The sequence below is a fragment of the Eublepharis macularius genome, chromosome 11, assembly GCF_028583425.1.
Source record: "Eublepharis macularius isolate TG4126 chromosome 11, MPM_Emac_v1.0, whole genome shotgun sequence".
Classification (NCBI taxonomy): Eukaryota; Metazoa; Chordata; class Lepidosauria; order Squamata; family Eublepharidae; genus Eublepharis; species Eublepharis macularius.
The window spans coordinates 52,955,078-52,980,922 of record NC_072800.1 but is presented as its reverse complement, the minus strand read 5'-3'; the positions used below and the strand labels follow the sequence as shown (position 1 = coordinate 52,980,922).

Below are 25,845 nucleotides of genomic sequence, written 5' to 3'. Positions count from 1 at the left end.
AAACCTTCAGGAAGGTGGTGATATACCCCTTGAGGGAAATTTTTAATTTGTCCTTCACTCGGGATTGTTTCCCCAGGTTCTTGAAGGAAGCTATAGTTAGACCTTTATTTTAAAAACACTCCTTAGATAAAAAGGACCTAGCCAATTACAGTCCACTATCTAATTTGACATTCTTGGGAAAGTTAATCGAGTGAGCAGTTGCTGAACAGCTCCAGGCCTTCCTGGAAAAGACTTCTACACTTGATCCTTTCTAGATTTGCTTCAGGCCTGGGTTTGGGACTTAGACAGCGCTTGTAGCCCTGGTTGACAACCTCTGCCTTCAATTAGATAGAGGTGGTTCAGCGTTGCTAATATTGTTAGATCTGTCAGCCACTTTTGACATAGTTAATCATTTGATCTTTGTCAACTGCCTGGCCTCGCTGGGGGTTCAAGATAAAGCCTTAGTGTGGTTTTCTTCATTCTTCCAAGGACTCTTTCAGCGGGTTGCCATTGGAGACAAACAGTCCCCCAAGCAATCACTGGTGTGTGGTGTTCCACAGGATCCCCATTGTTGTTTAATATTTATACACAACCTCTGACAGAACTCATCAGAAGGTATGACATTGGGGGCCATCAGTATGCTGATGGCACCCAGCAGTTTCTCTTGCTGAATAAACTGCCTAAGGCAGCTTTGTAGGACTTGGCCCAGTGCCTGGATGCCATGGTCGGATGCAAAAGACATTGCTGGCTGAAATTGAATCCATCTAAGATGGAAGTTGTGTGGTTGGGGAGGACCAGGGTGCAGCTATTGGCCCTTGAAGGAGTCCAGTTATCTTTGGTGGATTCCATGAAGAGCCTGGGGGTTTGGTTGGATACCTTCTTTCCTTGGATAAGCAGGTGTCCACAGTGGCAAGGTCAGCATTCTACCATCTTTTTAAAATGGCTGTTTATGATTTAAATGTTAATTTAATGTAAATTTTAATATTGATGTTATCTGCTCTGAGCCCATGCGTGGGCAGAGAAGACTACAAGTTAAATAAATCAATCAAATCAATCTTTTCCTGGGCCTTCTTTATACTTCAGACAGAGTGCCAGCTCTGGAAGCCCCTTTGCTTGAAACAGAGAGTCTTTGTTATGCAAGGTCTGTTATGCGGTCAGCAAGGCCACTATGGGATGAAGTACCTTGCTGGACTAAGACTAACAGGAGCGCTGCAGCATTACTGATTCATGCGAGAACCTGTTCTAACAGTGTATGGTAAAACTTGACATGAATTGGCTCAGATCCATTGTCATACATGGAGAGGTTTTGCAAACAGGTTCTTAGAAACCCAGTGCACATGGTTTGGTGGCCTTTCCCTCACTGCTAAAATAATAGTCAAAATAATAATATGTAAGTTTCTATAAAACCTTTGACTTCTTTTCATCTTGGTAAACTAGCAACACCAAAAGACTTCTCTGTTTTTTTTAACCAACCATTAGATTGCTTTAGTGCAATGACATAATGATCTATTGCCACCTTCTACTAGCTCTTTTGAATTCCCAGCTTTTGGTTAAAATAACTCTCTAGCCCTTTTATTTGAAGAGCTATAATGGGAAAGGTGTGCCTCTTATATCACCACACAGTGAAAAGAGCTAGAGATAGATTGTTATAAAATTATAACAATATAGGGATGTGTCAATTAAAAAAAAAGATAGGAACCCTCTGGTAGGGGGTGGTGGCCATGGAGAGCTCAGTCAAGGAATGTGCCAGGAAAACTGCCTTGTGGGTGCTCAGTTGACACTACAAGTGCCTTTGCATTCGTAGACACAGTGAGACTACATGGAAAATCATTGCCATGTGGAAGCAATAGGACTTGTAGCACACCCACCTAGCTGAATTTATAGAGATCTTTTGAAACAGACAAATATTCAGGAGTATCTCCTCCATATGTTGCAAAACCCGCAAAAGATTGAAGAAAATAATTAAAAAGAGTGAGGCTGGAGTGGGCGAAGTACGAAGTGAATGAAGTTCCTTTTTAAAAAACCTTCTAATGTCTTGCATCTGATATTCATACGGTTAGAGAGGGGTGGATCACATACTTGATATTTTCTCAGTGACTGTTTCCAACTGGAAACCATCCTGTGACTTCTTTGCAGACAGCAGGATAACCCAGACTGAATGCATTAATAATGCTGGCGGGGTGGGTTGGGGGGGTGTCATTTTATAAGGCTAAATAAATTTCTCTAGTTTCCCAAGAGAATGTTAATATTTCAGGGCAATGAGTTTAAAATATTTGTAATGAGGGAAGCAGTTCCCAAAGGGTATTAAGACTCCAAGGTTTCAATGATGAGACTTTCGGCACACACCCTAAAAAGACAAGGGGAAAGGCCTATCAGAATAAGAAAACTGTAGAGAAGTTAGGACATTTATGACATTTTATTATTTATTACATTTATTTATTTAAACATTTTTACCCTGCCTTTTTCATGATGGCCATAATAGATTAAAAACATTTACAATTAAAATAAAAATAAAATCCCCATATCCCCCCCTTAATGCCTGTCATTTAAACGCACTCAAAAGCCCTGCAGCACCTCCTAAAGATTTCCAAGATGGGAGTTCCCCCCACCTCTTCAGGGAGCCCATTCCTCAGAGCAGGGGCCACAACAGAAAAGGCCTGAGCTCTTTCTGGTCAGAGGTGCGAGCGCCAGCAGATGGCTGCCTGAACACCATAGCTGAAGGCATAAAGACTTATGCGACACACAAAATTACAGAAATATGTGCATCTTTTTCATAGAAAGGTTCTCTCTGTTTGAGGAGGGAGAGGTTGAATCAACATAAAACTAACATGTGGCCTCTGTATACATTGTTATCCGAAAGGTTATATTGCCAGGTAGGTCGGGCAATCCTTGGATTTGCTCTCTGGATAATTATCACTTCTCTCTTTTATCTGCTGATCATTCAGTAGCTATCAGAGCTCAGTCATATCCACTAATTTTTTTTTTTTATATATGCTACTTCTTTGGGAAAGCTCCAAGCTCCTGTTGTGGCTTCTAACTATTGACGAACAGGCTGAAATAGGTTTTCAATAATACCTGATGTGTAAAGCCATACCATTTTATAAAAATTGTTTGGAGTAGTGGAATTGGGCCCGTGCAGCGAGTAGCATTAGAAGATCTGAACGTGCCAATTTCTGAAATACATCCCCCCCTTCCTCCTCCCTTCCTAACAGCACCTCTCTGCTGGGGAGGTCCTTGCCAGGTGACCGGTCGAGCTTGAGGTGTGAGGACCCAGACAAAGTAAAGCAAATAGCTTTATCAAACAGGGGCAATCACTATTTCAGAAGCCGGCACATCCAGATGCATTTTGAGAACATACTGTCTCAATATGTCACTTTATGTAGCTCAGTCACTAACATTAATATGTTCATTTAAGAATTTGCAAGATCCTACAGTTCAGCATTTAACATTGATAGGGTTGCCAGGCTGAGCCTAGTAACCAGCAGGAACAGAGGGGGCAGGGGCGGGGGCGGGGGCAGCAGCAGGGGGGGGAATAAATAAAAATAAGTCTCTGGCCTAGTCTCTGGCATGTCACTTCCAGGATACAACTCAGAAGTCACAATGCATAGCTCTAGGAATTGCAGAACTCTAAGGTAAAACTTGATTATTATTATTATTTTGCTCATGTCGTTGATCAGAGCAGTGGTGGGCACTAGAGAAAATTACTTGTTGATTGCCTGCCGGAAACAGGCAAATTGTAAGCTTACATTGACACCATTTTTAAATATAAACATGGACTTACAGTACAAATTATGTAACTTATGTGATTTTAATTAATGGTTTTTGAAAACAAACAAAATCTGAATGGCTAATATAAACATTCGATCTCTCAAACATACTATTTCTAAGTGTATTTGTTCATTTGTTTATTTATACAACACCTTTATTATCAGGATATAAACCCTCAAAATACCAATTCAAAAACTACTTGTTTAGACTGACAATTTTTTTGCATTGCTTCAAAATCCTTTCCATGCACATGTAAAATAAAATACTACCAAATACGGTAATATGAAACCATAGAAAGGGAAGAGTTAATAAGTTAGACTGGGAATGTAAATCCCTGAAATTTCTTTCCAAAACCAGCAGGGGGTGCTATTACTGGTTTGTGGTTGTCAAAACCCTGCTATGCATGACCTTGGGATAAGCCTGGCTTTGATTATGAGAATCAGGCCTTTTCCTCTATGAGGATAACCCCCGCCCCCAGCACGATAAACTTTTTAAAATGTTAAGAGGAGGGAAATAAGTTTGGAAAGCAAACATTTTTCCCTGAAAGAAATTTATAGTTCAAATTTACACCAAGTTCGTACTAACCAGAGCAATCCAGGTTTCCACTGAGACCTCAGAGTTCTCTTTGTAATCCATTAGTCACTTCCCTAGAAGATTCAGTCTTTATAGGCAGCCGGGTAAAGTAGGCCCAGATGTGAATGTAATGTTAGATGCTTTCACGTGTACCTGCAAATTGTTGTTTTAAAATCCCTAGAAAGTAAAGGGCAGAAATTGAACGAGGAAGTAGACTTTGAAGAAGAACGGGATGCCGATCTGTTTCAAAAATGGAGACAAATCTCATTATACATTTTACGAAGCTTCAGATTCCTTACTGCTTGGCTATTTTTTCTCTTCAGGACTGTGATTATGCCTATTGCTTCCGAGTTCGAGCCAGACTTTGTCTTAGTATCAGCCGGCTTTGATGCTGTGGAAGGCCACGACCCTCCTCTAGGGGGATACAAAGTGACAGCAAAATGTATGTATCAATTTTTTAAAAAACATTTTTTCCTTTTGTTGCTTGAGGCTATGGTCTGAGCAACTGAGTAGTTAATATCCCCTGCTATAGTATTCATTTATCTGGGAGCTCATTTGAATGAAACGTGGGCTTCTCGGCTGCTCCAAACTGTCCTTTAATGTTGCTTTATCTCATGATAAAAATTGTGGCTCTATTTTCAGTGCAGATTCCTGTTGGGAAAATCACATGCTTGAATGTTTCCCAATGTACGGACCACTACAAAAAATGTAGATGCCAGAAAGAATGCTCTCCTTCTGGATATGCTAGTTTTCTAACTGCAAGGAGTTTTCATGGGCCATTCAGCATTGTGAATCTTCACCCGCAGTCCAAAGTGGTACAGTTCAGGAAGGGTGTCTGTGTTTCTAGTTGCATAAACTGGTGCTCAGGCAAACTATCAGCAGTGTAAGAGATGTGAAAAGTGTACCTCTCCTCTTCATTATTCTTGCCTGTACCATTTAAGAAGTACCAGCATATATTTGTTTGTTTAATTACAACAGTTTGAACATTTGCTTTTTTCCTGTTCTGCCTGTGATGATGCAAATTAGCCAAGCTCCATATCAGTGGCTCTATGCCAGTTTAAATTGAATGAAGATCTAAACCAAACACTGAAATAGAACCATTCATCATAGAGATGGATTTTTTTGCATTTCATGTGTTGCACAGTCTCAATGAGACTGTAAAAAAAAGCAGTTCTGCCCAGCCCTACAGTACTACGTCAGCCAATTGAAAGGCCATTGAAAGTGATAAAAATGTGAAATATGAATGACAGGTATTAATGTGCTGTTACAACAATGACCTTGTAAGATAGTTATTATCATCCTCCTTTTGCAGATGGGAAGTTGAAGTTGAGAGAAAGTGTACTGCCTAAGGCTACCTAAAGAGTACACAGCAGAGATGAGATTAGAACCAGGGACCACCAGACTGATAGCTTAGTCACTTAGCCACCACTAACAATGAAATCCTAAACAGGATTGAAATCGATGGGCTTAGACTGGAGTAACTCTGCTTAGGACTGTACTGTTAGTCTCATGGTATATGTTAATAATGCAGCCTTGTGAAAATTACTGTTCTGAAATGGAACACCTTGTCAATTAAGCTTCAGTTGTCACATTCCTCTCCTGCTTTTTTTCCTTTTCTTTGTTTTCATTCTCATCTTACACTATATTGGAATGCCACCCTTTTTGTTGCTCAAATAGAGGTGATGAAAGATGAAGTTCTAGGACTAATGAGCAAATTAAAAATTAAAAATTCTCCAAGTCTAGATGGCATATACCCAAAGGTTCTTAAGGAACTCAAATGTGAAATTGTTCAGCAAGTTCTTTAAGAACTTATTGCCAAAATCAGTCTCTCTGCCAAGGGGCTGGAAAGTAGCAAATGTAACACTGCTTTAAGCATAAAAAAGGTAAAGGTAGGTCCCCTGTGCAAGCACCGAGTCATTACTGACCCATGGAGGGATGTCACATCATGACGTTTTCTTGGCAGACTTTTTACGAGATGGTTTGCCGTTGCCTTCCCCAGTCATCTACATATTGGCATAAAATATCAAATGAATCAATAAAGCTCACTGTTCCTGGCACTTTTCCCTCTGCTCAACTCTTTTTAGACTTAATCTATTTAAGATACTTCTTTAGGACATCTTCCTCCCTCCATAGTTTGGTAATGGCATGCACATCCCTTCTTCCTAAACAGTCGCATTGTGGAAAGGAGTAGCTTTGCCATTTGATCGAGTAGAGCATGTGACTGCAATGTTCAGCCTCATACCTCCTGACTAATAGGGAAGTGTTGCTAAGCTCTTCTTTAAGGCAGCCATGCTCATTCTAAAGTAGAAGTGGTGTCTCACCTGCAGATCTAATACCTAGACAGTGCAGGATTTTGCTAGTTGCCTTAAAGGTTGGGAAGCACAGGTGCACATATTCAATACAGCTGAATGGTAGATTCTTGTCTGGGTCTCATTTATCTCAATTAATTAGATTACAGCTAGCAAATTCAGTGTGGGTTGGATGGGAGGACAAGCGTAAGGGGAGGTAGAGTAGTGGTGAAAGAAAGTTTTTTCTCACCTGTCTTGGCTTACCAGTTCAAGGTGATCTGGCCTTGTTGACCCCCTACTCTCACCTGGCTGAAAAGGGCTTACTTAAGGGCAATGAAAAGCAATGATCAGTTGCTTGAAGACAGAGATGTTCTGCCAGGTATATGGTTGAACTCAGACTTGGCCTCCACCAGCCGAAAAACAGAGAAGAATAAAATCGGAATCCCTCCCTACTAGGGTTGTCCACCACCTTATCTTGTCGGGCTGTGTCTACTGCTATTGATTGCCGCCATCTGAGTGTATATTTTTATGTGTGAATGTTTTTTTAAAAAAAATTATTTATGGTTTTAATTGTATACATTAATTTTAATGTTTTTTTAAAATGTTGTAATTCGCCCTGAGCCCTTCATGGGGAGGGTGGAATAGAAACCCAAATAAAATAAATAAATAAATAAAAGAATAAATATAAAGATTAATTTGATCCTTTGAGGCAGAATGGAGCCATGAGGCAGTCCCCCATGCCACATCTTCATCCTACAATATAAATGGCAAGCCGTATTGGTGACAACTCACTTTTTAATCTTCTCATACGTGCATTGCTGATGACTCTGGCCTCGAGGCTGCTGTGAAGTGCCTGCTTGCTGCCAGGAGGGAGCCTGTCAAATTGACAGCCTAACCACTCCTCCCCACGCCTCCCCTCAGCGCCCTCCCACTCTGGCCTCCAGGCGACTGCGAAGCGCCCACTTGCTGCTGGGAGAGCGCCTGCTGAATCAATTTTCTAGAGCCTGTTGTATTTTTTCACACAACAGGTATTGTTGCTAGTGCTCACTAAAGCAGCAAGAAAGCCTGCATTGAGAAAGTGTGAGGGAGGTCAATTAACCATTATTTTACTGCAAATCTGTTGATAAAGATGTGGTGGCCTTTATTTAATATTTTCTGTATTATGTGTTTTCATTCCAGGGTGCCAGGGCAATATGCCCTCCCTTATACAAATCAAATATCATTCCATTAAAGAGGCTGTTTGTGAGAGCAGTGAAGCAGAGAGGATAATGCTTCAAAGATAATAGCCACAGCTCCAGTCCAGAAAATATCACAGAAAACACTCCATTGACTTAATTGACCAGAATTCAAAACACTACTTTAGGGGTGCCTAAGGGCTTGGGTATATCATGTGGGATTTTAAAACAAACTTTTTCTTCTGTCTTTGAGCAACACGCTCCCATGCCAAATCACAATTTGCTTTTGGAAGTCCCCACAGGCTCAAAAAGTGGTTTGACATGTGACATGGTAGGCTGCTGTTTTGGAAATATCAGCCCAGTGTCCTCTTGGGCATATGGAACTAGTTGTGTGGTCCTTTGGATCCTGGCCGTTAGTCACAACTAATTTGACTCCCTAATTTTGACAATATTAACTTGCCCTGGGTGAGGACTGCAGTTTTTAAAATGTAAAGAATCAAACAGTTTTAGTGTGAAGATTGATCTTCGATGAGACGTACAGCAGAACTGACCGTCGTATTTCTGGCTCTCCACTATTTCCATTTAAGGCTGTACGGTGGTATCAGATTCAGGATTCTTCCCAAATGTACTGTGCTTCTGCCTTAGCTGAATGAATACTTGATTTCAATGGATCTAACCAAGCAAGAGAAAAAAGATGTGGCAGATGTGGAGAGTCCCTAAGAAAACAATGTTCTTTTCATCATAGCACATAAACTGTATCATATATGCTTCTTTAGGTATTATATTGACTTTCAACACAATGCCCCATAAAAGAGACCCCCAAATTAGGACCATATATCCTGTCTTTGATCTTGATATACAGCATGTTTTGAAATCAACAAGTTTTTGTGCAAATCAAAACTCGTATATTCTCCTTTATCATATTTTAGCCTCAGTCGATAATTTCAGCATTTACTTGTTAATGTTAAAATATTGTTTTTATTTAGCAGCATAGAATATCATATTGTTCATAATGTATTATTAAAATTTGTAATGGGATATCTTTAATGTGAATCTTTCATGATTGACTAAAATGGAAGTAACTGTTACTAACAAAAAGGAGAGAAAATTAATATTAATGTTAAAATGAACAAGATTGGGCTCATAAATCATAATTACCTCTGGCCAGCAAAATGTGTAGAAGGAGGACTCTGATGTAGACATACAGCTCCCCCACCCAATCACTTCCATGACCTATGGATCTCTTTGCACATGCGATGCTACCTTCTCTGCAGAATGGAAATCTATTTGGGGGTGCACTCTGCAGATAGCATATTGGGTTAGGGATTGAGGCAATAGAGAGTATGTGCCAGATGTCTAAATTCTACAGGGGTTGCCTTGTTAGCCTGTGGCAGAAAAATCAAGCAGCAACACATACATGTTTATTGTGAGATAAGCTTTTGTTGACAGAGTATAAAGTTCTACAAGAAAGACAGCATATTAGTGAAATCAGGGTTTTATTTCTGGGGAAAGAGGTGGTGGAACTCTCAAGAGGGAAATGAGGAAGAAACACAAGGGATTCTTTGAAATCATGTTATTTTCAAGCACTATTGCCAAGTATTTTCAAGCAGGGCCGGAACTCCGTTCCCCGCGTTCCCCCTGAAAAAAAGCCCTGAATGAAATTAATTAATAATATGGATCCTCAGTTGGCAAATTGCTTCATTTTACAGTCTCTTTTCTAGAAATCTTGACCAGAACAATCTCATTATTTTAACTTTCAATATGTTTCGGTCTCTACGATAGTAGTTTTATATATATGGCTGGATTTTGTTGACATTTTTCTCATTTTGGTTGTCATTGTTTTTCACGGAGATATATCTCCCCCCTCTTATGTTTTACTTCTGTTTTAAAACCATTCACTTTTGTTTTCTACTTTTTAAATATACATTTTATTAAAACTGAAACTGTAGAACACAACTGTAAACTACAAAACTGTAAACACACAAAAGTTTACAAACATATAAGAAGTCAATGCTAGTAACAAGTAACAATTAAACACAAAAATCTACGAACACACAAGAAGTTAATACTAATAACAATTAACAATTAAACAAAATACAACTTATTACAGTATAAGGGATTATATCTGATCAAATACTGGGAGAGAGTACTTATGAAGTACATCATACATACTGTGGAATTTACGTATGACTTATACATTTGCATATATATGAAAAAAATTTAGGCCAGGTAAAGAGCTGTTACTTTCAAGGTATTCAAAAAAGGGAAACCATTCTCTATAAAATTGGTATTTTATGCTTGTAAGATAGATTTCTATTTTTACTGTTTTTAACTTTGTATTGTGATGGCCTTTGGCCATATACAATTAAACCTTCTTCTACTTATATAAAATTGGTTGTTCTAGGGAAGTGTTCTACTTGATAAATTTTATCATATAATTTTTCCAATATAAAATGGTCCCAAATTTTGGTATGACAGTTGTCTAGGGGTGTGCAAAGGCACACCGTTTCGGTAACCGAAACAAGAAACCGTTTCGGTAATCGCTAATACCGAAACGGCAAGCCGTTTTGGTATTCATGATTCGGTAATCGTTTCAGTATTTCGGCTTGTTTCTGTAATGCATTTCAATGGGAAAAAGCCTCCCCAGGATTCCCTGAAGCCTGGGGGAAGCATTTTCCCACCGAATCAAGCCAAACTTGGTGAAAACCTTCCTCTAACTCCTCTCCAACAACCCCCCAAGTTTTAGACAGATTGAACTTTGGGGGGCCATGTTATGGCCCCCCAAACCAGGTCCCCCTATCCTCGCCTAAAAAGGGAAAGGGTTTCGCTTGCTGCTGCTAATCTCCTATTTTGTGCTTGCTGCTGCTGATCTTCATTATTTCCTAAGGGGAAAAAATGAAGAGGCAGGCTTGTCTTGCCAGGGGTGGCATTTTGCATGCAAAATGCCCCCAACCCTCAGGGGCCCTTCTCCCTCCTTTCCTCCCACCCCCCACCAAGGCTCAGCCAGCTCCCACTTGGGGGGGCTCCCAAAGTAGGTGCTCTTCCCCTCCCCTTTCTCCACTATTTCCAGCTGGGAAATAACAGGGGCTTGTCTTGCCAGGCGTGGCATTTTGCATGCAAAATGACCCCAACCCTCAGGAGCCCTTCTCCCACCCTTCCTCCCACCCCCCACCAAGGCTCAGCCAGCTCCCACTTGGTGGGGCCATTTCATGGCCTCCCAAAGTAGGTGCTCTCAGCCCCCAAAGTCCACCCCCTACAGCCCCACACATACCCAATTCCCCCTCCAGCTGCCACACACAGACCCAAATCCCCACATTAGCCCTTCACAGACCCAAATCCACCCCCAGTAGCCCCACACCCATAACCCCAGGAACAGGCTGGCCAGCCCTCCCCCTTTGTTCCCTATGCTGGGAACTTCTAAACTCTCCTTCCCAGGGCAATTCTGCACAGCCCAGGGGTGCCACAATGGTGGGCACACTTCCGAGTGCCAGCTTGTCCCTGGGAAAGAGCACCTGAACCACAGACACCCTCCCTCAAATTCCCCCACCACCTACAGAGATGGCTGGCCAGTCAGCCCCATTGTTCCCTATGATTTACCCTTTAAATAAATCATAGGGAACAAACTTTATTCTGTGTTGTTCGTGTTTTATTCTTTGTTGTGCAGTTGGTTCCCATCATAGGGAACAATGGGGCTGGCCGGCCAGCCATCTCTGTAGGTGGTGGGGGAATTTGAGGGAGGGTGTCTGTGGTTCAGATGCTCTTTCACAGGGACAAGCTGGCACTCAGAAGTGTGCCTGCCATTGTGGCACCCCTGGGCTGTGCAGAATTGCCCTGGGAAAGAGAGTTTAGAAGTTCCCAGCATAGGGAACAAAGGGGGAGGGCTGGCCAGCCTGTTCCTGGGGTTATGGATGTGGGGCTACTGGAGTGGATTTGGGTCTGTGAGGGGCTAATGTGGGGATTTGGGTCTGTGTGTGGCAGCTGGAGGGGGAATTGGGTATGTGTGGGGCTGTAGGGGGTGGACTTTGGGGGCTGAGAGCACCTACTTTCGGAGGCCATGAAATGCCCCCCCAAGAGGGAGCTGGCTGAGCCTTGGTGGGGGTGGGAGGAAAGGTGGGAGAAGGGCTCCTGAGGGTTGGGGTCATTTTGCATGCAAAATGCCACCCCTGGCAAGTCAAGCCTCTGTTATTTCCCAGCTGGAAATAGTGGAGAAAGGGGAGGGGAAGAGCACCTACTTTGGGAGCCCCCCCAAGTGGGAGCTGGCTGAGCCTTGGTGGGGGGTGGGAGGAAAGGTGGGAGAAGGGCCCCTGAGGGTTGGGGGCATTTTGCATGTAAAATGCCACCCCTGGCAAGACAAGCCTCTGTTATTTCCCAGCTGGAAATAGTGGAGAAAGGGGAGGGGAAGAGCACCTACTTTGGGAGCCCCCCCCCCCCGGCAAGACAAGCCTGCCTCTTCATTTTTTCCCCATAGGAAATAATGAAGAGCAGCAGCAGCAAGCACAAAATAAGAGATTAGCAGCAGCAAGCGAAACCCTTTCCCTTTTTAGGCGAGGATAGGGGGGCCTGGTTTGGGGGGCCATAACATGGCTCCCCAAAGTCCAATCTGTCTGAAACTTGTAGAGTTGTTAGAGAGGAGTTAGAGGAAGGTCCGCACCACGTTTGGCTCTATTCGGTGGGAAAATACCCCCACCAGGCTTCAGGGAATCCTGGGGAGGCTTTTTCCCATTGAAATGCATTACTGAAACAAGCCGAAATACCAAAACGATTACTGAAACATACCGAAACGTTTCGGTAATCGCTCTTTCGGTATTACCGAAACGTTTCGGTAATCATGAAACATTTCGGTAATACCGAAACAAACCGAAATAGGTATGTTTCAGTTTTTTTCGGTAATCTGATCACCGAATTGCACACCCCTAGTTGTCACTTGAGGGGGTTGCCTTAGATTTCCAAAGAGTAGCTATCACGCTCTTTGTGGCTATTAGGTCTCTCTTTAATGTAAGAATATAGGCCTGATAGTTATCCCACTGATCCAACAGGACGATTTCTGGTGACAGTGGGATCTCATACTCTGTTATTTTTTGGATTTCCTTTAGCAACTCTTTCCAGAATAATTCTATATACTTACATCTCCACCAGCAATGGGCAAAGTTCTCTTCCTCTCCACAGTTTTTCCAACAATTAGGTGAAGATGAGGAAGAGATCTGAGATAGTTTTTTGGGGGTTATGTACCATCTGTTGATTATTTTGTAGGTTTGCAAATTAGTGACGATTGTCTTTGAGGTATAGATGTTGGAAGACCAAATTCTTTCCCATCTTTCTGTAGTCTGTTCTATTTGACAATCCTTATTCCTTTGGGCTTGGAATTTCCATATTTTAGGTTTTCGTGTGGACAACATTATATTTTAGATTTTGGATAACAAGCCTTTTTATGAAGAGAAGGAGAGTCTAATAGGCATTCAAATTCTGTTTTAGGGGAAGTAAGAATTTTTGTTAAATTGATTTGATCGGCCAGATTTTGTAATTGAAGATACCTAAACAGATGAATTTTGTTTCATGATTTTTTCTAGTTCTGATTTTTCTAATAAGCCCTCATGAGTGGTTATATCTATTAATCTAGTTATTTTTTCCTGATTCCGAAATTCAGAAAAAGATATATCATGACCCTGAGGTAACCAGTGTTGAAATGTGAATGCAGAATACCTGGATATCATCAGAACTAAACGTTTTCTATTTTTGTCCCATATTTTCAATAGGGAGGCCAAATAGGTATTTCTTTGAATTTTTTTAGGATGATCCATTGAACGCTTCCAAATTATGTCACTTATAGAATATTTTCCCAGGATAGGTTGAAATATGTTTGCCCAGGTTGGGGGATTTGTTTGATGAAGAAGATGAAGTACATTAACCAATCTACCTGCAATATGATAAACATATAGGTCTGGGTATTCAAGACCGCCATTTGAACTTTTCTGGCGCAACATTTCAAAATCGATTCTTGGCCTTTTATTTTCCCAAGGAAACTTGTTAAGCATTCCTTGCCATTGGTGTAATTGATTACTTGAAATATCAATTGGGATGGTTCTAAAAAGGTAGAGTATTTTAGGGAGAGCAAACAACTTTACTAGATGAAATCTGTCATACCATGATAGATGCAGATTGGTCCAGTTGTTGAAAAGTGATTTAATTTGCTTCATTGTTTCCATATGATTTAGTTTAATAAGTGAGCTGTTGTTGGATGGAATCCCCTAAGTAGTTTTATATGCTCAATATTGGGGTTTACCCCTAAGTAGTGAATTTGCTTCAAGGCTATTTGATATTTGTAGTCTTTTGAGATTTGTTTACAAGTTATTTTATTCAGGTTGATTGGGAGAATATGGGATTTTGTTATATTGATTTTTAGGCCAGCGATATTTCCAAATTCTGTTAGAAGTTGCTGTAGTTGGCCGAGGGATAAGTATGGATCCGTAAGATACAGTAACATGTCATCAATGAACAAGCTGATTTTAAATGAGAAGGCCCCAATATCAATACCTCTTATAAGCTGATGATTCCTTTTTTTAAAATAGATTTTATTGGATGAAGTGATATAAAATAGTTGGTTAATACATACAACTTATCCAAATTAAACCTTTCTAAATATATAACCCCCCTCCCCTCCCCCTTTTCTCTATTGACTTCCAACAACACTCGAACCCCCCGTTTATTCATAGAGATTATTATTTCACTATAATACAATTATATTACGTTACCCATGGTAGAGATCTTATATATATCCCCTTCGTTAAAATCTTACTTAATAAAATTTAAAATCCCTCCAAAGACCACAATTGTCCTTTAACATCGCATTTCTTTTCCAAATATTTCTTAAACTTCTTCCAGTCTTCCAGAAAGATTTCTGGATCTTGCTCTTTCAAATTTCTAGTTAATTTGTCCATTTCAGCTATGTACAACAACTTCCTTGTCCATTCTTCAATATTCAGTACTTCTTCTTTTTTCCAATATTGAGCATATAAAATTCTTGCTGCTACTATCATATAATACAACAATATCTTATCATTTCTATTAACATCTTCTAAATGTAAAGATAGTAATAACATTTCTGGATTTTTAGCAACATTGTATTGTAATATCAAAGACATTTCAGCACATATTCTAGACCAGAAGTCTCTAGCCTTTTGGCAAGTCCACCACATATGAAATATAGAACCTTCATGCCCCTTACATTTCCAACATTTGTTCGATAACTGTTTGTTAGCTATGGCTAATTTTTTCAGTGTTAAGTACCATCTATACAGCATTTTATAACCATTCTCTTTAATACTGGTACAAGTTGATATTTTTAAGGTATTTTTCCATAGTTGTTCCCATGCTTCCATCGCTATTTCCTTATTACAATTTATGTCCCACTTTACCATTTGCACCTTGACTGTTTCATCTTCTGTAAACCACTTCAATAACAACTTATACATTTTAGATATTACTTTACTGTTATCCCCCAATAATAGTTCCTTTAGTTCTGAATTTTTAATTCTAAAACCATTCTTTCTATGTTCTGAATCAAATAAATCTTTAATTTGTCTATATTGTAACCAACCATATTTAAATGGCAACTCCTCATTTCGCTTAAGTTTCAACCCATCATTTTCTACTACTGTTAATTCTTTGAGGGTAGGCCATTCCTTTCCCTGATATTCCATATTTGGGTTGATTACTTCAGCCGGAACAATCCAAAGTGGTTTCTTTAGCTCTATAAATTTCTTGTACTTGAGCCAGGTTGACAGTAGATTTCTTCTCAGGTAGTGGTGCTGAAACATTGCATCCATATTATGCTTCCAGTACCACATATATGCATGCCATCCAAATAGTTTATTATGTCCTTCCAATGTTAATGACTTATGATTGGTCAAAGACACCCATTCTTTTAGCCACACCAAACATATCGCTTCATGGTAAAGTCTTAGATCAGGTAACTGCATTCCTCTTCTTTCCTTAGCGTCACAAAGAACTTTCATCTTGACTCTTGGTTTCTTTCCTGCCCAGACAAATTCTGATATCTTCCTCTGCCATTTTTCAGATTGTTTCTTATCTTTCACAATTGGAATTGTTTGCATTAAAAACATCACTCTGGGCAGTACATTCATTTTAATTGTGGCAATTCGACCTAACCACGACAAATTTAATTTATTCCATTTTGTTATGTCTCTTTCAATTTGAGTCCAGAGCTTTTCATAGTTATTCTTAAACAAGTCTATATTCTTAGCTGTCAGCTCTATCCCCAAATATTTAGTTTTGTGTACCACTTCACAGTTTGTTAATTCACTTAATTCTTGTTGTTTCTTCTTAGACATATTTTTAGTTATTATTTTTGACTTCTTTTTGTTTCTGTAGAAACCTGCCAAATCTCCAAACTCCTTTATTTTGTCCAGCAGTCTTGGCAAGGTTTGTAGAGGGTCTTCCACTATAAACATCACATCGTCTGCAAATGCTCTCAATTTGTAGGAGGATCCTTTTATTTGTATTCCTTTTATACTATCATCTTCTCTAATCCTCCTCAATAATACTTCTAAGACCATCACAAACAAAAGCAGCGATAGTGGACATCCTTATCTGGTTCCTTTCCTTATTTCCAACTTCTCTGTCAGGTCGTCATTAACACATATTGTTGCCCTTTGTAAGTTATAAATTGTTTTCACTGCTTGTATAAATTCATTACCTAGATCCATCTTCTAGTTGCAAACATAAAATCCCAGTTCAAATTGTCAAAGGCCTTCTCTGCATCCGCAAAGAAAAGGCCAACTTCCTTATCAGGTCGCTTATCGTAATATTCAATAGCATTTATCACTACTCTCAAATTGTCTTTTAACTGCCTGTTTGGTAAAAATCCGGCCTGATCTTCATCTATAAAATCCATTAACCATATTTTGAGCCTATCCGCCAGTATTCTTGCCGTTATTTTGTAGTCATTGTTAATAAGCAATATGGGTCTATAATTTTTCAACTCTGTCAAATCTTGGCTTTCTTTTGGGATCAGTGCAATACTAGCTTCATTCCATGTATCTGGGAGACCCTTTCCTTGAAGCATATCGTTCATTAAATTTTTTAAAATCGGTACTAGGTCCTCCTTCATTACTTTATAAAATTTAGCTGTGATCCCAGCTAAAGGTCCTGGTGCTTTCCCAATCTTAGCCACTTCAATTGCCTGTATGACTTCTTCTTCTGTTATTGGAGCATTCAGTCTCTGTTTCATCTCTTCTGGTACCTTTGGTAAGTGGGCATTCCTTAAATACCCATCTATCTCTTGTACATTCACAGATTTCTTTTGAAATAATTTAGCGTAGTATTTAAAGAACGCATGCTTAATTAGTTGATGATCTTTCAATTTTGTATGTAAACCTTCCTCCATTATTGTATTAATAATTTTCATTTCCTTCCTTTTTTCAGTTTCCAGGCTAAATACTTTCCTGGTTTATTTGTTCCTTCAAATGACTTCTGCTTTAATTTCTTTAACTTCCATTCTAGCTCTTTATTACTGTTATTTGATCCTGCAGTATTTTAATTTCCTGTATAATCGCCTTTTTTCCTGGTCTTTTCTTCAATTGTTCTTTTTTCTATATTTTTTCTTGAATTTCTTGCCATTTCTCCTGCTTTCTTTTCTTATCCTTACTGTTAAGTAAGGTTAAATTTCCTCTCATTACAGCCTTATAGGTATCCCATACCATCTGTGTTGAGACTTCATTGTTGTTATTTGTTACAAAAAATTGCTTAGTTTCTTCTTTCAAATACTTCAAATTTCCTGATTTTGTAATAAATCCTCATTTATTCTCCTTCTAAATTTTCTTCGACTCATTGTCCATTTCCATAACATTGGATTGTGGTCTGCACTCACCTTTGGTAGGATTTCCACTTTTTTTGTCAATAGAGTCAAATCTTTTGTTGCCCAAATTATATCAATACATGAAAATGATAAGTGCCTTGCGGATTAGTATGTAAATTCAGTACTTTTCGGATTTTCTTTTCTCCATACATCTTCCAAATGTTCTTGTTGAACTAGTTCAAAAAAAGGTTTTGGTAGCTTCCCTGATTTTTTAATGATTGTTTTTGATTTCTTGTCTAATTGCAAGTCCACCACACCATTGAAATCTCCAACCAATATCATCTGATCAAATACATCCTGATCTAGTTTATTCAATAAATCTTTAAAAAATTGATCTTTTGCTCCATTTGGCGCATAGAGAGCTATTACCAATATTTTCTTCGCATTTATATTTATTTCCACGGCCACATATCTTCCATTTTGATCGTGAAAAATTAATTTTGATTCTACAGCCTCCTTTACATAAATTACTACTCCTTTCTTCTTTTGTTTAGACGCTGATATATATTCTTTCCCCAATTGTTTGTTTTTTAAATATTTTATATCTTTATCTTTAATATGTGTCTCTTGTAGACGTACTATATTACAATTTTGTTTCTTTAGCCAATGAAAAATTGTCTTTCTCTTTTGAGGTGAGTTAGTCCATTCACATTCCACGATATTAATTTGTACTCCATATTTTACATTTTTAATAGTCCAGGAAAGTCCTCTGCATTTTCCTGTAAAAAAAAATTCCATTTGCTCCTTTGTTTTGATGATAGTTCTCAAGGCTTTGTAATAAAAGCTTAGACCTTCTGGAATTTCCCATCTATATCTGATGTCTTTGTCTCTTAGTTTCTGGGTCAATTCCCTATATTTTTCCCGCTCTTGGAGAATCCGTTTTGGGACTTCTTTCATGATCTTAATTCTACTCCCCTCCTTTATTAAAGGTTTTTCAAAATGCCTCTTAAGTATCTCTTCCTACATTCTCTTTGTCACTAATTGCACAATAATATCTCTTGGTAGCTTTCTCTGTTGTGCAAAAGCCGAATTGATTCTGTACGTCAAATCCATATTTGCTGTTATTTCCTCCTTCTCTTTCCCTAAAAATTCTGCCAATATCTCTGTCATCTGTTCTTGTGTGGTTTGAGTTTCAGATTCCTGAATGCCACAAAATCTTAACTGCTTTTCTGTCACCTTACACTCCATCATTGCCACTCTTGTCTGAATCACTTGATTTTTATGTTTCATTTCTGCTTTTATGTCATTTGTCTTTTGTTCCACCTGCTCCACTTTTTTAGTTGTCACTTGCAAATCTTCCTTTACTCCCTCTATATTTTTTGCCAGTGCAACTACGTTGGCTTGAATAACATCTTTCATCTCTTTAAAGACCTTTGCCAACATTTCTTGCATCTTCTGTAACAACTCTTTATGATTCTCTGCCACTTTTTTTCCAGTCCTTTGATTGCAGCATCCACCGAAATTTGCCATTCCTTATCTGCTCCTTTTTCCCAGCCATCGTGGGGCTCGGTTTCGAGCCTCCCCACGTGTCTGCTCTTTTACTCAAATCTGTGTTGAATCATTTAAACCTTGCCTTTTCTTAAAATTTCTTAAAGAAAAGGGGGGGAAAGCCTTTTTAAAATCCAAAATGTCGGGTGTTTTTTCTCTATGGTACCATTGCAATGTCTCTATGATTTCTGGTTTAACTTCGTACCTTACTTAAGATGGCACACTTCCTGTTCCTGTTAACTTCGTTGCCTCCCAGTGGTATACTTATTTTGCTTCCTTTTTCCGTCAATCCTCTTCCCTTTCGCTTTGCTGTCCTTGCTAGGAATCCAGTTGTCTGCTCTGCTGTTAACTTCCCATCTCGCGATGTTTCTCCAGTCCCCCCTCCGCTTTCTCACGCTGGTTATCTCAGTTCTAACCGCAGTAAGTATAAATAATATTTCTTTTCAAATTTTTAGTCCTTATTTACTTCCCCAGCGTCTTCAATTTTACTCTGCTTCCATTACTGAACGTCTCTTCTTTTATATTCTGTCCATTACTTTGTTTTCCCTTGGTCTTTTTACTGCTGTTCCGTTTTTAAACATCTGATAACGATCTTTACCTTTGCTGATTCTGCGGGTTGTCTGTGTTGTTTCCTTTGCTTATTCTTTGGTAAAAACTGTTGCTGAAGCTTGGTTCTGACAATCTTATTCCAATTTAATGACTCATGAGGCACTGCAGAGATAGAAGCTTGCCCTTCTCTGAGGGGACCTCAAGGTGGTGGTGGGAGTCCTTGATTCAGAACCCCCTCCCTCACCGAGATCATACGCTCTTGGGGGTGCGTAGCATTCGAGCCCAACTTCTCCCTGATGTTGGGGTGGAAACGGGCGTTGGAGCGCCTCACTTTCCAAGAAAAACAGTGTCTCAGACAGCCCAAGTCTTAAGCTGCTTCAGACCGCCATGAATCCAAACCGGAAACACCATAAGTTGATGATTCCTGATTGCTATAGCTAATGGTTCTATAGCTAGTGCAAACAAAACAGGGGATAGAGGACATCCCTGTCTAGTTCCTCTCTTTATCAGGATGGATTCTGAGAGCATGCCATTTACCTTGATAATAGCAGAGCAGTTGGAGTAAATAGATTTGATTGCTGTGAGAAAATTGTTCCTGAAGCCCAAATGTTGGAGGATCAATTGTAAATATACTGGTTCCAGCGAGTCGAAATCCTTTTCAATGTCCAAGGAAAGAAGGACTAGTTTTAGTTTGTTTGATTTGCAGTGAGATATTAGGTTTAAAGTTTTAAAAATATTTTCAGTTATATCCTGGCCAGGAATAAAACCGGATTGGTCTATATGTACATACTTAGAGATGAAGGTGTTTATTCGTTTTGTTAAAATTGTTGTAAAAATTTTATCATCGTGATTTAACAAACAGATGGGTCTGTATGAAGTCAAATTTGTAGTGTCTTTTCCTTGTTTGGGGATTACTATAATTGTGGCTCTCGTCCATGACTGGGGGATTTTACCTGTCTCCGTTATCATATTACAAGTGTCTCTGAGGGGGTATAATAACAAAGTTGCATACTTCTTGTAAAATTCGGAAGGGAAACCACCTGGACTGGGAGCTTTATTATTTTTCAAACGTTTAATTGCATCACATATTTCTTGATGAGTTATTTTACTATCTAATAGTATATGGTGTTCATCTTCTAACTTTTTGATGTTATTAAGTGCACTCCAAAAGCTAGAAATTTTCTGAAGATCTGGATTCCTTGAGGTGTACAATTCTTTGTAGAATATGCTAAATATTTTAATGAAGAAATATATAATATAATATAATATAATATAATATAATATAATATAATATAATATAATATAATATAATATAATATAATATAATATAATATAATATAATATAATATAATATAATATAATATAATATAATACAAAATCTCAGACATTTTGAGTGTAATTTTTTGGGTCTGTGGTAATCACTATATCCTCTAGCAGTTAATTCAACATTTTAATTACTCATTGCGTAAAGAAGTATTTCCTTTGTCCACCCTGAATCTACTGCCCATCAACTTTGTTAGATGTCCTTGAGTTCTTGTATTTGGGAAGAAGAAGTTCACTGTCTCTATCCTGTACATAATTTTATAAACCTCTATCAAGTCCCACTTTAGTTGTATCCAGATTCTTCAGTCTTTCTTCATAGGTAAGAGTCTCCAGTCTCTTAATCATCTCTTTCCCAGCTCTGCAATAACCATTTTGCAGTACAGCAACCAGAACTGCGCACAAATGAGGCCTCAACGTAGATTTATAGAGGGACACTATAACATTGGCTTTTTCATCTTCCAAAGAGCTCAAAGAAGTTTACGTGGTCCCTCCATTTTAGCTTTCCAAGAATCTTATGAGGGAGGTTAGGGAGAGACTGGAACTGGTTACTGAAGAAGCTTTCTGGCTCAGTAGAGATTTGACCCTGGGTCTTCCAAGTACAAGTCCAGTCCAACAATCCAAATTTCAAATCGATATGCTGATTTAAATAAAATTTTAATAACTTCATAAATTTAGGCTTAATGGCATTTTTGAAAAACAATTATCTCATAATTACCCATTCTTAATAGAGAACTTGTCCTTTGATCACTTATGCAAACTCTTTGGGACACAATCTGCCAAACGTTAAGCAGTAAGCACTATTAAGTCCCAGGTATTTAGACTAGAAACTTAAACATATGTTTAAATGCCTTCTCTTTAAACCCATGAGGCTTCAAAGTGCTTAACATTGGCTGGGTTGTGCCCTTTGGATTTGCTTTTATCATAAAATCCTCAAGAAGAGAAATGTTAATACTTAAAGTTCTTTATCGTCCAAGGCTGTAATTGAGCCATTAAATGGCAATTATCACAAAGATGGTAAACAGCAGAAGCGTCAAGGAAAACATGGGTTGTTTGGCAGAGGGAGTGGGGCGCTGCCTTCCATTAAAAAGGCTGAACTTAGTGACTTAACCAGAGCCTTAGCTCTTGCTTGTTCTTTGTTATCTCAAGGAAAGTATTTGGCACCATGGGGTAAAGAGGGAGGATAACTAGTAGTAAGAAAAGAGGTTCTTGCAAACATTTCTTCAGAGAGCACATCAATCAATGTGCTTACTGCTGTGCCCAGTGAGTGAAGTTACTATTGTATACAGCACTATATGATGCATTGATTTTCCGCTATAAGCAGTATGGGCCTTTACCTCCAACATGTTGGGTGGCAGTATGGTACTTCCAAGGGGAGGAAGATTTTTGCTGATCCCGCCCTCCCACTGTTCTTTAAGGTTCACATACCTGCAGAAACACAGTTCAGAAGACTACAGTGGGAGGGGGAATGGGAAAGTTGCCTTCACCTAGCGCAGCACAGCTTTGCTTGTGTTGCTTAGGATCCAAGCCATTGCACTATGACATGACAATTGTCTAAGCTGTACAATGAATATGAGGCCCATTTCCTCAATAAAAATGGCTTCCTCTCTGCTACTGTTAGGACTGGTAGGTGAAAAAAGACAAGGGGGCAATTTATATCAGTAAAAATGCATGGGAAGGGAAAATGGCTAACTCTGTGCCCAGAACCCCAGTCCAAATTTCCTCTTCCTTTTTAAGGTTACATATCATATTCATAAGATCCTTTGTTGGATCTCCAATTTAACATGTAGTTTGCCTTCACTTGCATCTAGTTGAAGAACACGGAAGCAATGCAATTGGGAACACCATGTATCCTGAGGGCAAATGTACATACTGTAGTAGTAATACAACAATCTTAATTATTACTTGATAAGATGAATGTGTGAATCTGCAGCTTTCACATATAATGCAGCAAGTTGTCATCACAGATCATTGCCTTGTATTGTTTCCCCAATAAATCTATCACATTCACAGGTTAGCTACAGGCTTTCAAGCAGACCAATAACATAATGGTGTATCTTCTCAGTAATTTTAAGACACTAAAAAATGCCTGAAGGACAAACTATCTTGTGTAGTAGTAAATTGTTAGGGAAGAGAACATAGTTTGTTTCCTTATTCAACATCAGTGCTGTGTCAGGAGGGTGCAGGACAAGAAGGGTAACTATGCAGAGTGAATTATCCTTTCCCTCCTATTTTGGGGGGGGGGGCAAATTACTCAATGTAGACAAGCCATTTCTTTGGTTTAAAACAAAAACAAAAAAGAGTAATAGGCTCAAACGATTGTATCTCATTAAGATAGAGAATTAGAGCACAACCAAATTGGATTATACTTTATTTCTACGAATTTCACATCCTTGCTACTTAAAGCAGATGTTAAGATCTTTATCTGTGGGCTCTGCAAATAAATAGGCAGTTATGGTATTTATTTATGGTAGGTAGTCCTGAACCCAATAGGGAATTAACAGATTTAGCTAAGAGTTCATGGTTCCCCGCTGAACTATTAAGGGTTCCACGGATTGTTGCCTCAAGTATGTTACAAAGCAAACACCTCTTATCTGTGATGATATTCTCACTCTGGCCTCTTGGCCATGGACTTCAAAAGCCAAGTACAGGGAAGACCAGAGAGGCAATTACCCTTAATCTGACAGAAACCATCCTGGTTAGGACAGACAACCTAAAATTCAGGCGTCTCTGGAGTCAGTAGTGGTATGTTTAACCACATGAAGTGATTAGAGGCCATCTGTTTCATGGTTTGCAAGTTAATCCTTTCTACGTTCACCTACTGGCATGTCTCCTTCATTCTTAACTAGTGTCAGTATTTAGGTTTCTTTATTAGCCTAGAGATTTTTTTATCTCAAGTGATTGACTAGGTTTAATTTCTTTAAAACAGAACAGTCTTGAATTGTATAATAACTCATCTGAAGTATAGGAGAAATTAAAAGAAAATGGCAGGTATTTGGGTTGTGTGCACAGTTTTTCTTTTAATTTCAACAGTGCTTTCAGAGATCTTTTGTAAAACTATTTTTGCCTTATAGGCAATGAGCTTGCTTTGTCAAGGATACAAACCTGAAGTTAGTAATGTGAGCATTCCCTGTGTTCATTTTCTCTTCGCTCATATATGAAATACACTAAAAACACTGTGCTATTGCCCATTTTTAAATATATTTGTCCCATGAGGTCCTCTTCATCCAAAGGACATCTATAAACCACCAGAAATGTTATCATGTAGACAACAATCCTACCACACCCTCAAAAGCTGCAATAGCTTCAGAAGTTTTGGCATGAGTAGTATTTACTCAAGAAAAGAAAGATATTGGTTAAAAAGCCATTGATATATAATTACTCTTGTGGCCAGGGAGGGAGTATTTTTAATTGTATGCCTTTTTTCAAATATCATATTTGATGCTAGTGGACACTGACAATGGCTATTAAAAAAACAACAATAGCAGATAACCTTTTAAAATGCTTAGCAAATTCAGTACACTGCCAATTTTAATATTTCTTGTGGCTTTATTGGAACAATTTTGAAAAAGCAACAGCAACATTCTTAATAAAAAGAACATGTTTTAAATGCCAAAACTAAACCTGACCTTTATACACAACTGTCCTGGTTGGTGAAAATTCACAACAAACAGCAGAACAACATGTAATGGAAAGTAGAGTTGCCAACCTCCAGGTGGCTCCTAGATCTCTCCCAGAGTTGCAACTGATCTCCAGATTATAGCAATGTCAGTGATGTCACTTAAAAAAAAAATTCCCACCACTGCTTGAAGCAGTGGCAGGCAACAAAGCTTGCTGGTGAGAAGTTCCAGCCTCCCCTTAAAGTGCTGCGATATGTTCTTTGGTCTCTCTCTCTCTCTCTCTCTCTCTCTCTCTCTCTCTCTCTGTGTGTGTGTGTGTGTGTGTGTGTGTGTATGTATTATATAAGCATGCACTGAATAGTGGCTCACTTTGTAAATAATTTCACCTTTTGAGTATTCTATAGTCATTGTGGGCTGGGAGGTAGATTTCCTTTTCGCAGCTGTTTTGCACTCCCAGTCTACCACTGCCTTGTCTCTCAAAGGCCAAAATAGCCCTGAAAAGGGGCCTGCCCCCTCTTCTGCCTTTTTACTAGCAGAAACCAAGACTGTAGCAATGTCCAATGGAGGCATTTTTTAAAAAAATCTATGGGTAATGCTTCTATAATGGGGGGGGGGGGAATTACCCTCCCAAAGTTGTTGGGTTTTTTTGTAGGTTTAAATTTTTTCTGTAAACTTGGAATATTTTTAAGTGTAAATAAAGATCTGTCTTAGCGTGTTCATGTATCCAATCCTCTGGATTTAAGTATCTACAGATTTGACTATGTTGGGAATTATATAGTCAAGAAGCAAAACTATTAAGTTACTGTCCAACACAGTTACACACACTCAAGTTCTATTGAAATAAGACACTGGAATCAATTATTATGTGTTTCCAAGGTTGAATTGGGCTGATTAAATGCTCCAGGAGGAAGCCTAACTATGAGACAACCCTCCCCCCCACACACACGTACAGCTGCTTAGCTCAGATCTGATCAGTGGCAATTACAATGGTGGTGGTGGGCTCACCTATCACCTCTTTCTGTACCATCACAGACTATGGCTGCTTCCACACACATTGGATAATCTACTTTCAATACTCTTTAGTGAACATTTAGAACTGCTTTGCCATGTGTGGAACAAAAAATCCACTTCCAAAGGATTGCTAAACTGCATTGAAAGTGCATTATTCAACGTGTGTGGAAATGGCCTATGTCTGAACTGAATGGACCCTG

General features: G+C 39.0%; 1 protein-coding gene across 1 annotated transcript in view; it reads left to right on the top strand.

Moving 5' to 3' along the window:
• Positions 1-25,845, top strand: part of HDAC9 (histone deacetylase 9) — a 572,443-nt gene that overhangs the window by 494,371 nt on the left and 52,227 nt on the right. Inside the window, exon 22 of the mRNA XM_054990743.1 lies at positions 4,644-4,762. Coding sequence (XP_054846718.1) covers positions 4,644-4,762 — 119 coding nt within the window. The remainder of the gene's footprint in view (positions 1-4,643; positions 4,763-25,845) is intronic.